The 16,157-nt window shown below is 38.4% G+C and overlaps 2 protein-coding genes and 1 pseudogene across 6 annotated transcripts; 1 reads left to right on the forward strand and 2 right to left on the reverse strand.

The window, feature by feature from the left end:
• Positions 1–1,505: 1,505 nt before the first annotated feature.
• On the reverse strand, positions 1,506–3,078 carry LOC107880121 (cytochrome P450 736A117 pseudogene; annotated as a pseudogene).
• A 6,212-nt stretch (positions 3,079–9,290) lies between these two features.
• On the forward strand, positions 9,291–12,783 carry LOC103337955 (LAMMER-type protein kinase AFC2). 5 transcript variants are annotated; one of them, XM_008241129.3, is made up of 11 exons: positions 9,291–9,531; positions 10,219–10,411; positions 10,609–10,788; positions 10,893–10,941; positions 11,037–11,151; positions 11,423–11,517; positions 11,627–11,783; positions 11,864–11,928; positions 12,017–12,114; positions 12,210–12,312; positions 12,405–12,783. In XM_008241129.3, the coding sequence occupies exons 3-11, from the start codon at positions 10,658–10,660 to the stop codon at positions 12,549–12,551; spliced, it is 960 nt and encodes a 319-aa protein (XP_008239351.2). In that variant the 5' UTR covers positions 9,291–9,531; positions 10,219–10,411; positions 10,609–10,657; the 3' UTR covers positions 12,552–12,783. The 5 variants fall into 5 exon arrangements, with proteins under 5 accessions (XP_008239351.2, XP_088911827.1, XP_008239352.2 ...); XM_008241130.3 differs by lacking the exon at positions 10,219–10,411 and having other exon boundaries at positions 9,314–9,531; XM_089055701.1 differs by lacking the exons at positions 10,893–10,941; positions 11,037–11,151.
• Positions 12,784–13,213: 430 nt separating this feature from the next.
• Positions 13,214–15,052, reverse strand: LOC103337956 (phenylacetaldehyde oxime monooxygenase CYP71AN24-like). Its single transcript, XM_008241132.2, has 2 exons — positions 14,074–15,052; positions 13,214–13,983 (listed from the first exon to the last, which is right to left on the reverse strand). The coding sequence occupies exons 1-2, from the start codon at positions 15,013–15,015 to the stop codon at positions 13,366–13,368; spliced, it is 1,560 nt and encodes a 519-aa protein (XP_008239354.1). The 5' UTR covers positions 15,016–15,052; the 3' UTR covers positions 13,214–13,365.
• Between the last annotated feature and the right edge of the window lie 1,105 nt (positions 15,053–16,157).

The raw sequence follows: 16,157 nt of genomic DNA on the forward strand, positions 1-16,157 counted from the left end.
TTGGAGATGAGTGGAATCACTGCCAGTTACCACGATGTCGTCGACATATAGAAGAAGAAAGATAGTATGGGAGGCCTGTTGAAAAATAAATAATGAAGTGTCAGCTTGGCTCCGTATAAAGCCCATAAAGATAAGGAAAGTACTAATGCGATAGAAACAAGCACGAGGTGCTTGTTTGAGGCCATAGAATGCTTTATGGAGCTTGCAAACATGAGAAGGACGAGTGGGATCAATGAAACCAGGGAGTTGAGCCATGTAGACATCTTCTTGAAGAAACCGATGGATAATGGTATTTTTGACATCAAGTTGACGAAGGGACCAATCACGAGAAACTACAAGACTAACAACAATGCAAATGGTGGCAACTAGACGGGCTTTAAAGCGTTCAATGGAGTCATCAGAGTGACTTTTAATTTGAAAAACCCACTTACACCCAACTAAGTTCTGAGAAGGAGAGGAAGGAACCAAAGACCATGTATGATTTTTGAGAAGTGCATTGACCTCTTTAGTCATGGCATCATGCCATTCAGGATGCTTAGTAGCCTGTGAAAAACAAATGGGTTCAGTATGATTAACAACAATTAATAGGGCACGGGAAAATGGGTATTTATGTGCCGTTGGTATGAAGCTTGGGCTTTTGAATGTCATCCTGAAGGCGGAGTGCGCATGAGGAACAAAGGCAGGAGTGGGAGAGAGGTGTATGCGAGGGCGTCGGGAATAAGTTTGGAGCAATAGCTGAGCTGACTCCGAAGAAGTGTCGCAGAGTGGAGCCAAATGAGGTAATTGGAGTCAGTAAGCTTGATAAAATGAGAAGAGTTGGGGCTAGGGAGGGAGATGGTGGATTCAAATAAAGCCATGAGGTGGACCTAAAGAAGAGGATTGGATCGAATAAGGGAGAGGGAGGAAACATAGGTAAGGTTGATACATGTAAAGAATATATTTCCTTGTATTAAACAGATTACACCAAGTCCCTATTTATACTGATACAATAAATCTACTTTAAGGTAGTAAATAATATAGACATGAATACAACCCGATTTACAGCAGGAAATTCGATTTATAGTAGGAAAAGCTAATTGCTAGGAGGAGATTGTGAAGTTGACTTCCGTGTATGCTAGGAAAGGAAAGCTGCGTTAACAGAAGACAACAAAAAAATTTAGATGCTTTTGGAAAGCATACTGTGTTCGGCTGAGTTCCGTGCCTCATTTAAGTTTCTATCTTGTACATAGAAAAATTAAAGGTAGAAATTTGTTTTCATGTAGATCCAAAAGACTTTAAAATCAAAATCCAATCTAACATCCAAGTTTAATGGGAAATACACATCTTATCTATGGATGACAGTCTAAATTCCTAGATTTTTTTTATTTTTATTTTTTTTTATCAAGGAACAATATAAAGAATCATTTTATATAGGCTAAGCATGACTCAGTATTTCATGATCTTATGCTTTCCTTTGGGCTTCTGTTATGAAACTTAGAGGTGACACAACAGAAAGGCCTTCACAATCATAAAATGGGAAAGCAAGAGTTCTCGGAAAACCTTGGGGCTGCCGTAGCTACAAGAGGAGCTTTTCTATGGATGACAAGGCCAGTACATTCTCTTGCTCCCCCAGGCAATGTCCAGTCAAACTTGTGCACAAGTAACACAATCTCATTAGTGATCATGGCAAACAAAGATCCTGGACAGCCCCTTCTTCCAGCTCCAAATGGGATTAATTGGAAGTCATGCCCTTTGAAATCTACAGAAGAGTTCAAAAACCTCTCTGGTTTAAACTCCTCTGGTCATCCCACATTGAGGGGTCTCTTCCAATTGTCCAAGCATTGATCAGGACCATGGTTCTTGCTGCTATGTCATAACCCTTTATTTTAGCCTCTTTAGTTGATTCGCGAGGAACCAGTAACGGTATTGTAGGATACAACCGAAGTGTCTCTTTTATCACTACTTTTAAGTATGGAAATTTATCTAAATCGCCTCCAGTTATGTCCTGCTTTGCCATTAGCAATTCCCATCACCTCATCTTGCAGTTTTTTCAAGACTCTCGGATGCCTTAAGAGTTCAGTCATTGCCCACTCTAGAACTGTGTAGCTAGTATCAGTTCCACCACCAAAAATATCCTGCATAAACCAAGAAAGATCTTAGTTCACCCCCGAAATCAATTAGCAACGGATGGAGAAGTATAAGATTTTATATATTCTGATGTAGGTATCTTAGGCACATAAAGATATTGGGGTTTCTTGCTTTAGTTGTGGAGACAGAAGAGACTAACCAAAATGATACCTTTGATGCTATCCCTATCAATGGAAGAGCCAGCATTCTTTTGCTTTTGAATTTCAAGCAGAACATGCACAAGATCCTTCCTATCTTCACCTTCAACACTCATATTATCACCACAGCTCTCTCCTTTCATGTTAGGAGAACACATATGCTCATCAACTACAGAATCCAGAAACTCATCAAACTCCTAGCAACTTTCTCCACTCTTGCATCTAAACCATTAATTTGACTAACCAAACAAAGCCATGGAATAAAATCCCCTACATAAAAACCACCCAACAAGATCATAAACTTCCCAAGCAACTTCTTAAATTTCCTTGCACCTTCATCTCCACTATACTTAGCCACCCTAAATCACATCATTATAGTTAGTGAAGCAAACAACTCACTCAAATTCACAGGCAATGACAGCAGAGAAGACTGTTTCACTTTCTCAGTCAGCAAGGCCAGTTCTTCTTCTCTTACACTCTTAGCTTCATACATAAGTTTATCGGCAATGGTTGATCTGGCTTTGTTAGAGAAGATGATATCATTTGTTTTCATGATCTCACGAGCAGCGTCTGCAGAAGAAACTACGAGCACTGGTTGCATACCAAAACGAAGCACCATGAGTTCACCGTAGTGCTGAGCTAGTCGTTGTAGGGATCGAAGAGGGTAAGTGCCTAGTTGGTGGAGGTTTCCAAGTATTGGTAGACTTGGTGGTGAAGGAGGCAGGTTTTTGTGTTTTGGTGTATCGGTAAGCCTTTTGATGAGGAAGATTGTGAAGATGAGGAAGGGAAGGGCAATTACAAATAGGTGCAACATAGCTACTAGTTGCTCAATACCTAAGAACTCAATGTCGAATGTTGATTTGTCTTGTTACATTTTCGGTAATGTTAATCATAGCATCATATATGGATGTTTCTAACTTCTTTTTAACCCTTTCTTTCTCTTATGTTTTATTTATTTTTTTTATATCTATTGAGTTGACAGTAAGGAGAGAGGGTTCCCAGTATGACCTTTCCTCTCTCTCTGAATACTTGTCAATCTCCTCACTATATATTAAGTGATAATGGCAGAATATAATGCCTAGTCAATACGCAATCTTATGCAAGCATCATGCTCATCACAGAGACAGAGAAATAGAAATGAAACCATTAAGAAAAAAACAAGCAGAAAATTATTTGAAAACCATTAGAGCACTTCCACCAGTTAGCCCCTTGCCATGGCAAGGGGAGCCCTAAGTGGGTACTATTCACGTGAATAGTGCATGCCCTAAGGCAAAAAAAAAATTGTGTTTCCAGCAATGCAAGGCTTGCCATGGCAAATACTATTCATTTTTTTGTTTTTTTCACAACTTTGTTTACTTAAACAATTAATTTGGATAATATTTTCAGATAAGATTTTTGGGTTCCTATGTGTCAATACTACTCATATCGGATCAGATTTTTGGTTTCAAATTTCAGATACATTTCAAAATTCAAATTTCAGATACATTTCAAAATGTCAAATTTCAGATACATTTCAAAATTCAAATTCAGATAAATTCAAAATTCAAATTTCATACATTTCAAAATTCAAATTCCAGATAAATTTCAAATTTCAAATTTCATGAATTTCAAATTTTAGATAAGATTTTCACCCTCTAAAATTGTGCACGTGTCATCTCTATCTGCCTAAATTTTTCTATAAATGCAGAGGCTCAGCTCATACCTCCCACACCATATCTTCTCTACATCTTCATTTCTCATATTTTAGATTTCATTTCTCAGATTTTAGATTTCATTCTCTATTCTCTATTCTCAATGTTAGACGACATGGAAGAGGTTTTGGAGAGGCAAGAGCGAGAAAGGCGAGAATCGTAGAAGAGCAGCAAGCAAAAGAGCGCAGAGAGAACTAGATGAGCAACTTGGTGTGGCCATTGCTTTGTTGGAGGAAGAAAACCAAGCCGCCGTGGTTCACGAGAAGGCCGAGCACCGAATGTGGACAGACATAGACATTCTCGGGGTAAGAATCTTATGGAAGATTATTTATCCCACAATCTCTGTACTCTGATGTTCATTTTCGAGCAAGATATAGAATGCAACCCCATCTGTTCAATAAAGTCATGCATGATATTTGCAATTATGATGACTACTTTGTTCAAAAGAAAAATTGTGCTGGAGATTTGGGGCTGCTTCAGAGCAAAAGTTCACACTATGATAATCGAATGTTGGCGTATGGTCATCTGCGATCAGTGGATGAGATTGCCCGGATGGAAGTCCACTATTTTGGAGAGCTTGGTGCGATTTTGTGATGCAGTGGAAAATCAGTACACAGTGGACTACTGCGGACCTCGCCCGAGTGGACCTGCAACGGCTTCTACAAAAGCCGAGTCTTGTGGATTTCTGGAATGATTGGCAGCATTGATTGCATGAACCGCAATGGAAAAATTGTCCATCTGCTGGCAAGGGATTATGGGAATCGGAAAGGGCGAAAAGCATCATCCTCGAAGCGTTGCTGGTTTTGATACATGGGTTTGGCACGCCTTATTTGGAGTTGCCGGCTCTCAAAATGATTTGAACGTCTTGGGTCAATCCCCGGTGTTCAATGATGTTCTGAGAGGTGAAGGCCCAATTATCACATATCAAATTAATAATACCGTCTACCAGAACGGGTATTATCTAGCTGATGGTATCTACCCGAGGTGGACAACATTTGTGAAATCAATTCCACATCCCGATCCCACAAGGAAATTTTTTTGCTGCCTATTAAGAGGGGTACATAAAAGATGTGGAGAGGTGCTTTGGTATCCTTCAAGCCCGGTGGGCAATTATCAGGGGAGCGGCACGTCTATTTGATGAGGAGGTGCTTAGGAGTATAATGATGACTTGTATCATCCTCCACAATATGATTGTGGAAGATGAGTATGATTACGATGCTGCTGAAGATGAGTATGAACCAGATCCAATGAACACCGCCTTAACACGAATTTATGAAAAACCTATGGGGCCAAATGGAGAACCAGTGCAGCATGATCCATTAGTTAGAGACGATAGTTTCATGCATCGGATGATTGAGCGCTACATGGAAATGCAATCGTCATATATTCATGAACACCGTCAAATGGACTTGATGGAGCATTTGTGGGCGGTGAAAGGCAATGAAGGACAATAAAGTAAAGTGAAGATGTGTTTTTAATGTATTATGTTTATGTTGTATTTTTAGTTATGCTTTGTTGTTTTTTTATGCTTTAGTTGTGGTTTGTTTATTTTTTATGCTTTGATTGTGGTTTGTTTATTTTTTATGCTTTGGTTGTGGGTTGCTTTTTATGTATGGAATGTTTTGAATAAAAAGGAATGTTGTTGAATATTTTCTTCATTCACTAAAAGAAAATGAATACAACTCATAAAATAAAATACATGAATTACAACTACTTTTTTAAACAAAACAAAAAATACAATGAAATGAAAGGCAAGCAAACTAACTTAATGGTACAATGAAATGAAAGGCAAGCAAACTAACTTAATGGTTTTGATCATTTAACCAATCCGTGTTGCTAGGTCCATCGTCACAAAAAGTCTTCGTCTCATAACATCCCTTCGTTCTAACTTCCAAAATTATTTTGTTTCGGGGGACATATGGGTTGTATCCATAGTCATGGTTTCCCGATCATTTTTTTCAATCTTTCCTTAGCGTACATACTCCCTTTCTTTTGCATATTCTACTTCCATTGCCCTATCGTGCTCTTGTTGTTTTATATCCATTTCAATTCTCATGGCTTGCATCTTTGAAAGCTCCTCCAAATATTTAGATGTATTCTTGGTAGAATTACTCCCTCTCTTCGCCTCGCCGCCTTCCTCCCAATAGGCCTCGGCTCTTTTTCGATAGGTGAGTCTTGACTCATCGGGGAATCCATAGGTAATCCGATGTCGGTGTCTCATGGAGTGGCATCTCGTTCAACACTATCGTTGGACCCGTTAGAATAATTTGGAATCTCTTACAATTCTTCACCACCTCCCAACATAGGGTATGGTTGAAACTTTTTTTCCCTTACCCAGTAGCACCAAAAAACATTTGTGCTTGCATAATCTATACCAAAAAAAAAAAAAAAAGGTAAGGCAAGAAACTTTAAAAAATATTGGCAATGCAACAAATATAACAAAAAAATAATGGAAACACAAGAAACTTTAAAAAATATTGGCAATGCAACAAGTATAAAAATAAAAAAAAAAAAGGAAATACAAGAAACTAAAAAATTATTGGCAATGCAAGAAGTATTAAAAAAATTAATGGAAACGCAAGAAACTTTAACCATTTATTAGAAATGCAAAACAAAATATAAATATTGCAAGAAACATTCATATTAATATTGGAAATACAAGAAATATTAACATAATATATAAATTGCAAGAAATATTTAAATAAAATTTAATATGACATAGAAATTAATAAATAAAAAATTACAAATAATTTACCTCACTGCTAAGGTTTTGCCCGCTTCTATGGTTGTTCATCGCTTTTGTCAAGGCATCTCTCCACTTTCCCAACTTTTTATTAAGAATTTTTCACCTACTAGATAATGCTTGATCCGTACGGGTCGAACCAATTACCCTTTCACAAAATTCCTGATGAATTTTTTTCCACATATGACAGAATTTGATCTCATTGCCCGTTACGGGACAATGACTAACTTGGAGCCAAGCCTCACACAAGCTAATATCTTCCGTCATGCTCCATGCCCCTCCTCCAGTTTCACTAGAAGAACCCATAATATGATAGAGAAAAAAACAACTTCAAAGAGAGAAAAAAAAAAAAAAACAACTTGAAAGTGAAAAATTTGAGAAAGTAAAAATAGAATAAGAAGAAAATGTATGAAGAGTTGGTGTTAAAAGTGAAGAGTATTGGTTGGTATTTATAGAAAAAAAAAAATCAGTATTTTTTTTCTTATTTTTTTAAATTTTTCCTTTTTTTTTGGGGCAAAAATTTTGGATTCTTTGGAAAAACTAATCGGAGAGCCCAGAGCTTCCACGTGGCATAGAGCCGTTGGGGTTACTTTTCGATTTTTTTATTCACGAAAAAATGGCTGCCGTTGGATAAATTTAAAAGCGATCGGATGGCCCAAAGACATGCGACACGTGGAATCATGCCATTGGGCAACCATTGTAGGGCGAGTCAAATTTTTTAAACCGGTGTATTGCACGCGCTTTAAAGAAATTTAAACAGCAGAGCGTCATCACACCATGGCCGAGCTCGGCGACCTCCTCGCTTGCCTGTGGTTTGTGGGCCCTTGCTTGCCTGGCAGCTTCTTGTTGTTGGAACCACATTTTGGGTTTGCCCCCCTCCCCCAAACCCTCCCCTTGGGCCCTTTGCGACAATGCTCTTAAGGGGGTGGATTTGGGGGCCTTACACGATTTTATTATAAACGGTCTCCCAATTTTGCAAGCACGTGATTATTTTTCTTCAGGTTAATTGGCTTTTCGGGGTGGGCTTCAAACGTTTGACATTAATTTACTTCTGCCTAATTGCAAATTTGCTAGTTTCAATTTTCTGGATAAAAATATTTGATTATGCAAAATTAGCTCCTCAGTGAAGTTTATAAGACATAAATGTCCATTCTCGCTTTCAAATTTTTTAAAAGTAGTTACTCTGAACCCTTCCTTAAAATTTTAACTAAAATTGAAAGAAGCGGTTTCCAACACTAAACATTACTCGAAAGAAGTTCAATCATTCTCAACCAGAGTTCAAGCAAGCATAATTCAAAGGGTAGTTTTCATATTTTCTTTTGTTATAGTAATTAACAGAGATCTTGTAGGACAATCTTGATACTATAATGTACATCATGTGTGTCTTCAATGGTAATGAGAAGAAAAACGCAAAATTCCTCATATATAAGAGATGTTAACTGCTTTAAACCTAGTTTGATTTGCTACCTATTAAAAACAAATTTAATTTTAAAACTAATATAAGACAAACTATTGTTCGGATACAAAAATGGGATAAGAGTCAAAATTCATGTACCAAAAATGAAAAAATAAAACAACCCTACCACCATTTTTTTTGGCAGCACCACTTTCTAACCCATGACTATGTTATTTTTAACAAACAAGTAAGGTATTGACATCCTTTATCTTTCAATGAGAGTCTCCTTGATCACCGCCTTCAAGTAGTGCATGCCGACTATATTATCCTCTGTAATTAGGTCTGTTTCGTTTTTGACGATTCCTCATACCTCGCTCTGCAACTTACTCATGACCTTGGATGCCTCAAAAGCTCAGTCATTGCCCACTCTAGCAGCGTAGACAAGCTATCGGTGCCAGCTACAAACACATCCTACAAAAGTGATATTTATAGTCAAAATTAACTTTCTAACCGGTTAGCGCTCTTAAGCATTGTGTGTATATATAATGTGCTATATATGCCACAAACATAGAGACTTAACAATATAAGAGCCTTTATAGTAACTCTATCAATAGGAAAGTTACCAGCCTTTGTGAAACGAAAGTTAAATGTCTGCCACGTAGCCAATTAACGTAAATTTTGACCGTGACATTAACATCAAAACCATATTGCAAAAAATTAAAAAAGATTAGGGTACATGAGTGTTAAAATTAAGATTGAATGGACAAACATTCCTTAAGAGTGAGAATTCAGGTACTAAATTGAAATTAACCATAATTATTAATGACTATTTTGACTCTACTTAGAGAGAAATAAACATTGGGGCAAATCTGGCTTATCTTAATTGGACTTTTAGCCCACAATTCAAAGAAGAACAAGACTGGTGAGGCCCAACTTTGACGTCTTTTCCTCGTTGGACTATAATTTCTTTTCGTGGGTATATATTTCGCTGTAAAATAAAGCTAACTCAACCACGGTTAAATCCCAACCCAAATTCTGACCATAGTAAAAGAAAAGCTTTTTTTTTGGACGATAGTATAAGGAAAGCATTGATTAGCTGGATAACAATGATCGGTCAAACACACGGACAGGAACGCGACACGTGTGCGGTTAGATGTCGGCTGGATCGTCTTACGCATCGTTGTTAGGTTAAAATTAGGGTTCGCATTGGCCGATCTCTCACACAACACAACCTTTCTTCCCCTATTTTTCATCTCTCCGATCCCTTTTTTCCTTCCCGTTCTCGTCAAAAAAATTTTACTTTCTTTCTAGCAATCTTCGATTTCTCGATCTGCGGCCATGGAGACTGAGCGCGTGACGGAGTTTCCTTTCACTCACTTGGATCGTCGCCCTCGAAAGAGAGCGCGATTGGGCTGGGATGTTCCTCAGGCCGCAAAGGTATTATCTTTGTCCCGAAAATTTTATGCCTGATTCAATTTTGTGGTGATTTTTGTTTGGCACTGTTCAGGGATCGCTCGATTTTTGTGGTTGATGCTATTACAGTCGGTGATTAAACATTATCTTTATTTTATGCATCCAGATCTGAAATTAAAGTTTCTAAATTTATTGGAAGATTTTTAGAATCTCAGCCTTTCAGATCGCAGCATGGATATGTTTATTGAATATACATGAAAAAAAACTTTGAATGATTGATCAGAACGTTAAGGTTGTTATCTGGTATTGCCAAGAAAACTATCAAGTTCCCAGTAGCCCTTTTGTTCTATCTCGTTTGAATGATTAATTTACATACAACTAGCTCGGTTTATTCATTAATTTAATGCTGTAATATTTGAACTTTTTATTTGAAAGTTTCCCGAGAAGGATGTTTATAGTTGTAATATTTTTGTTTGTAATGTTTGGTGATACCTTTGTTGTTGATGTTTAGGTTTACCTCTCTAATGTGTGCTTTAATGCATCTCTGTGTGTAGAATTTGCTCTTTCTTGTTTCTGGTAATTTGTTAGGTTTTGGTTATGATTTATGAGATTCTGACGTAACCCAAGGGGTATGGCTGGGGGTACGGTATTGGGGATGGCAGAATTTGACTTAATTTGTTGGGTGGTGCTTGAATGGATGGCTGTGTGTAGGCTCAGGTAGGAATGTTTTGTGGACAAGAGCTTGGGAATGTGACAAGCTTTGCATCTTTGATGGCACCATCAGACCACACTACTATTTCTCTTTTTGATAAGGAAGTGGCTCGAAATGGTTCCCCCCCTTGGAGAGAGGATGACAAAGATGGGCATTACATGTTTTCGCTCGGAGAAAATTTAACATCTCGCTGTAATTACACAATCAACACATAATTTTCTTTCTTTTTATGTTCCGGTGCAATTTTTTCTGGTTTATTTGATCTTTTAACTTCTGATGTTTCAATTGATTTCCAGTGTGTGCAAGTTTTTCACTAAACTCTAGGATTTTTTTTTTGTTAACATTACAACCTAGTTGTGGGCTTTAATTATTGGTCTCACTTCATGCAGACAAAATCCAGAGCAAAATGGGTGAAGGTACCTTCGGTCAGGTTTTGGAATGTTGGGACAGAGAAAAAAAGGAAATGGTTGCTGTAAAAATTGTTCGGGGGGTCAAAAATACCGTGAAGCAGCAATGATTGAAATTGAAGTGCTGCAACAGCTTGGTAAACATGACAAAGGTGGCAACCGGTGAGTAGTTGTTCCTAATTTTTCCAAATTTTTACTTCAATGGAGTGCTTGAAGAAGTTTTTTCCTGAACTTTTAGCAATGTTAAATGGGTTCATTCCTTGCAGTTGTGTGCAATTACGGAACTGGTTTGACTATCGTAACCATATTTGTATTGTAAGTATGAGATTAATTTGTGATGGATTGATTTCCCCAATTCACAAATAACTCGGGGGTTAAAACTTGTGCGTGAATTTAAATGGTTTCAACAGGTGTTTGAGAAGCTTGGACCAAGCTTATACGATTTTCTCAAGAAAAACAATTACCGCTCATTTCCCATTGACCTTGTCCGTGAGATTGGCCGACAACTGTTGGAATGTGTAGCATGTGTGTAGTAAAACCTAAGCTAGTCTCTTTCAATCACTATATATTGCTTGTCTGCTTTTCTTTTGCCAGTTCACTGCAATGAAATTACCTCCTATATTGTTTAGAGTAATAAATCTCTTTTGTTCTGTCTTATTTCATTAAAAAAACTCACAATGGGTGCTGATATATTTTCTAATTTTTTCTTGTAAATGGTCATAATTATAAGTTAATTGGTTTTGTTTTGTTTTTCTTTGTGGTCCTGCTTTCTGATGATATTCCCATTTCTACGCAGTCATGCATGACCTTCGCCTGATTCATACTGACTTGAAGCCAGAGAATATACTCCTTGTTTCTCACGATTATATTAAAGTTCCTGATTATAATAAGGTGCTTACCCATTTCCCTTATTACCTTCTTTTCCTGTTGTTTGATTGTATCATATGGTTAGATCTTTCCCCTTTTTTTCTCTGACGTTCTATCAATTTGCTAACTGCAGAACTCATCTCGATCACCCAAAGATAGCTCATATTTTAAAAGAATTCCAAAGTCAAGTGCTATTAAGGTTATTGATTTTGGAAGCACAACTTATGAACGTCAAGATCAAAATTATATTGTATCAACACGACATTACCGGGCTCCCGAGGTTATTCTTGGTAAGTGTGAATTCTATTTGTAATGATGTCTTTGTGCTGTATACCTGTAAGTAGTCTTAATATTTATGATAATGGTGCAGGAATGGGATGGACCTACCCTTGTGATGTATGGAGCATTGGTTGTATCTTAGTGGAGTTATGCACGGTTTGTCTGCTGACTATATGCTTTTGATTATCAGTATGTTTTTAAGTAATACAAGCCATACTTATGCCGCTTGTTCTTATTGCAACAGGGTGAGGCCTTGTTCCAGACTCATGAAAATTTGGAGCACCTTGCCATGATGGAGCGGGTACTTGGGCCCTTGCCCCAGCACATGTTGAAGAGAGCAGAGTAAGTGATATCATTCTATCCTTCTTTGTAATTTCTGTTTGGAAGCATGAAGTTGATAAATGTTCTTACTTAATCTTGCTTGTGGAAATTTACAGCCGACATGCTGAGAAGTATGTCAGGAGGGGTAGATTGGATTGGCCAGAGGGTGCAGCCTCGCGAGAGAGTATCAGAGCTGTTCAGAAACTTCCTCGTCTTCAGGTTTGTGTTACATACTTGGTGGACTTTTAGAGCCATTTAATTTCATTTTTGTACTTTAATGTTTAACTTGTTGCTCTTTTATATTTGTCCAGAATCTTGTAATGCAGCATGTAGACCATTCCGCAGGGGACCTCATTCACCTCTTGCAGGGTCTCCTTAGGTACGACCCATCAGATAGGCTTTCAGCTCGGGAAGCCCTCAGACATTCATTTTTCACGAAGGACAATCTTAGAAGATGAGTTTATTATTGTGTTTGTGCCTGCTGCTGAGTGAAGTGTATGATGTGGTTGGCCTGGAAATCCTGAGAGGTGTTAATAACATCCCCTTCGTGTAGATATATCCGAATGTACTGATGATTATTTGTTAACCGTGAGCGGCCCACCCGTTGTGCTCTCCCAGCCACCTGCCTATGATTAATGTACAGAACTGAGAGTTTGAAATAATGAACAAATGTCTTCTCACATTACTTTCCGACCACCTTGTTCTTTGTTAAATTTTACCTGAATGAATCAAACAGCTGTGTGTGTAATAATTCTGCAAGCTCTGCTATATTTACACATGGTTCTTCCATGTAAAACTCATACCAAATTATTTTGAAAGTATCAGGCAGGCCATTATACCAATCAATTGGGTCTCTAGTTAGGTGTGGCAACTATTGGTACTGTCTTTTATATTTTTGTGGTCAAATTTGTACTCGTTTATCTCTCCTTTCATTTCCCATTTCCATTTTATCTTGAGATCTTCTGGAGAACTACAATTCAATGCTTTTTCACATAGCCAAATAGAGACAAAAATCTGATTTTCCATGCACGAGGACAGGCTGAGAAGGGAAATCTCATTTCTATCATCATTACCGGTATGAATGCAACACTAAGTTGCCTAAATTTGCAGAGAAAAGGGAAGACTTAACACTCTTGATGGCGTACCACCATGTTATTTATGTTGCTGCAGGCATTGCAGATACAACTTGCTCAACAGAAAACAAAAAAGAACTTGATTTAGAGCATAAATAAAATAAAGAGGCCATGAAAACTCTGGATGATGATGGAGGGATTAAGGGGAGTATGGTGTTGGAATAAGATACAGAGGAGTTTTCTTATGGACTGTGAGACCGTAAACTTCAGACATGTCCAAGGTCTCAGCCAATTTACTGCCACCACTAGGCAACTTCCAATCGAACCAAAACAGGATGTTGGCGAGCACATATTCAGCAGAAGCAACCCCAAAGGCGAGTCCAGGACACACCCTTCTCCCAGCACCAAATGGGATGAGCTCAAACTCCTGACCTACGAAACCAACGGAGTTCTCCTCGAACCTCTCTGGCATAAACTCATCTGGCTTGTCCCATACTTTGGGGTCTCTTTGTACAGCGTATGCATTCACAAACACTTGTGTTTTCGCAGGTATATCGTAACCTCCCAATTTTACATCCGACATTGCTTCCCGAGGAAGTAAAAGAGGCGCTGGAGGGTGAAGTCTTAAATTTTCTTTGATCACACATGTCATGTATTTCATTTCCTTGATGTCACTCTCCTCTACATATCCCCTTCTCCCCGCCACTCTTCTTACCTCTTCTTGGACTTTCTTCATCACCCGTGGATTTTGCAAAAGCTCTGACATTAACCATATGGCTGCTGTCCAACTAGTATCACTTCCACCCACAAACATGTCCTAAAATCATAAAATAAACAAGCCAAATCAATCTTCAGCCGTATATATTTATCAATGTGATTAAAGCTAGGAAGGGGGGAATATACATACCTGCAGAATTGCTTTGACATTGGAGGTAGTGAGCTCAAAGTCGAGCGAGCCATCCTTTTGAACGTCGAGTAGAATATCCACAATATCCTTCTTACGAGGCTTACCTTCCTTCTGTGCTGCCTTATGTTCGTCAATCAACTTATCAAAAAATTTATCAAATTCTAACCAAATTGATTTCAAATATGCAAGGTAGCCTCTGGCACGGTCAATCCATTTCAAAGAAGGGAAGAAATCTCCAAAGCTGAAACTCATCACCTGAGTCATCAACTCCTTTGTGGTCTCTCCAAACCAATTGTCTTCTTTGTCCTCAAACTTCTGTCCAAGAATGCACCTGCAGATAATGTTGTTGGAGGTTGACACCAGCATCTCCCCAAGATTAATGGGAGCCCCGTTCGCACTGGCGGAGGCTATGCGAATCTTGCTGACCAACTCTGCAACTTCCTCCATCCTTGCGTACTGAAACTGGTGCACTCTTTTGAGACTCAGAAGCTCAAGAACACAAATTCTTCGAACTTGTCTCCAGTACTCCCCATAAGGAGCAAACGCAATGTCATGGCCGTCGTAGAACAATATACTTGGAGCCGTGGTTTGAGGCCGGCTGCAGAACACAATGTCTTGGGTCTTCATCACGTCCTTGGCCATCTCTGCAGATGAAACAATCAGCGTTGGAACTTTTCCTAAGTGCAGAAGCATAACATCGCCATACTTCTTCGAGAGAGCTTGAAGAGAGCGGTGTGGGAATGATCCTAGCTGGTGAAGGTTCCCAATCCAAGGCAGCCTTGGTGGGGACGGTGGCAGTTTGAGTTTCTGGTTTTTCCCACTTGATGAGGATGATCTTGTAAGTGCAAACAATATGAATATTGAAAGAAAGAGAAGAGGAAGCAGGAAAAGATTGCTCTGTAGGTGCTGCCACATTTGATTGAAAAGTGAAAGTACAGCCATTGCTTTAATTTTGGGTTGCCAGTTGAAATCTGACGGCCTTCTTCTTCTTATTTGTAGAGAAGTTGTCCAGCTTGGGAGCCCACAATTATTGAAACTTTCAATTACGCCTGCGCCAGACGTTGGTTGTAATTGTCAAACAGATATAATTTTTTATCAGAGCAGTGGACCATAAGTGATTTCATTGTCGACATAAAAATTTGGCATATTTGATCAAAATCTTGGTCCAAGATTTTCAAACCAACAAACTCAATTGCTAATTTTCAACCGCTCGAATTATTTGTGAACATTCTTGAAATGAAATCCTGTTGCACAAAGGGCTGGCTTTAACTTCAACTATTGCTATATTTCTTGATCCGACAAACAACTTTTATGTCAACCGCTTCTTTTTTTTGCAATTTAAGGATACGTCTAAATTTCCATGTAATTTCTTAATGGAATAAACACGTCTCTTAGGTGGAGGGTATTTTGGATGGAATTTGGATGTGTCCTTGAATTACAATAGAATCAAACTACATGGGTTAAATTGACAAAATTAAAACTACAAGGAATAAAGTGGAAAAACTGGTAAACTACATAGGGACCAAAAGTGACATGATGACGGGTTTCGGTTATGCTACAGTTATCACACTCGTTGAGACAATAATTATTGTCTGTGGAGTGACACATTTGATGAGTTGTGTGTTTAGTTTCTGTTGGCTTTAATTCCAACTGTGATGTTAGTAATGTCGCTTAGGAGGATTATAATACTGGAATTCTATTTTCATAGGAATTAAATCAGAGATTAGTCTTTTCTCAACTTGTCTTCCTTTCCTTTCCTGCATGGAATTAAATCAGACTTTTGTTTCTCTTATTTTGGTAAGCATGAAAAGGTTAGATTCGTCTTCACGTATTCACTTGTGACAACCGTCCTCGGCTCCATCCAAATCCGACCACATCAGAATTCGAGCCGGCACAACCTCGTGGACCAGATGTAGCCGTAGCATATCAAGGGAAGATAAAGGTTAGAATTAAAGCCAACACAACAGAGAGATGTTGCCATAGCATCAAGGGAAGAATGGGGCAGAGAGAGAGAGAGAGAGAGAGAGAGCCATGCATGCCATGCATTCTTTTGAAGTTGCAGAAGAATTATTTTTACCAAGATG

Source organism: Prunus mume, linkage group LG7 (genome assembly GCF_029339155.1).
Source record: "Prunus mume cultivar Tortuosa linkage group LG7, ASM2933915v1, whole genome shotgun sequence".
Classification (NCBI taxonomy): domain Eukaryota; kingdom Viridiplantae; phylum Streptophyta; class Magnoliopsida; order Rosales; family Rosaceae; genus Prunus; species Prunus mume.

Bases quoted from the DNA above. Each gene is read 5' to 3' on its own strand.
- LOC103337955 (XM_008241129.3), top strand. From the start codon at position 10,658: ATGTTGGGACAGAGAAAAAAAGGAAATGGTTGCTGTAAAAATTGTTCG. The intron at 11,152-11,422 runs GTGTGTAGTAAA...ATTTCTACGCAG, and splicing joins ACTGTTGGAATGTGTAGCAT to TCATGCATGACCTTCGCCTG. The intron at 11,518-11,626 runs GTGCTTACCCAT...TGCTAACTGCAG, and splicing joins AAGTTCCTGATTATAATAAG to AACTCATCTCGATCACCCAA.
- LOC103337956 (XM_008241132.2), bottom strand. From the start codon at position 15,015: ATGGCTGTACTTTCACTTTTCAATCAAATGTGGCAGCACCTACAGAGC. The intron at 13,984-14,073 runs GTATGTATATTC...TTATGATTTTAG, and splicing joins ATGTCAAAGCAATTCTGCAG to GACATGTTTGTGGGTGGAAG.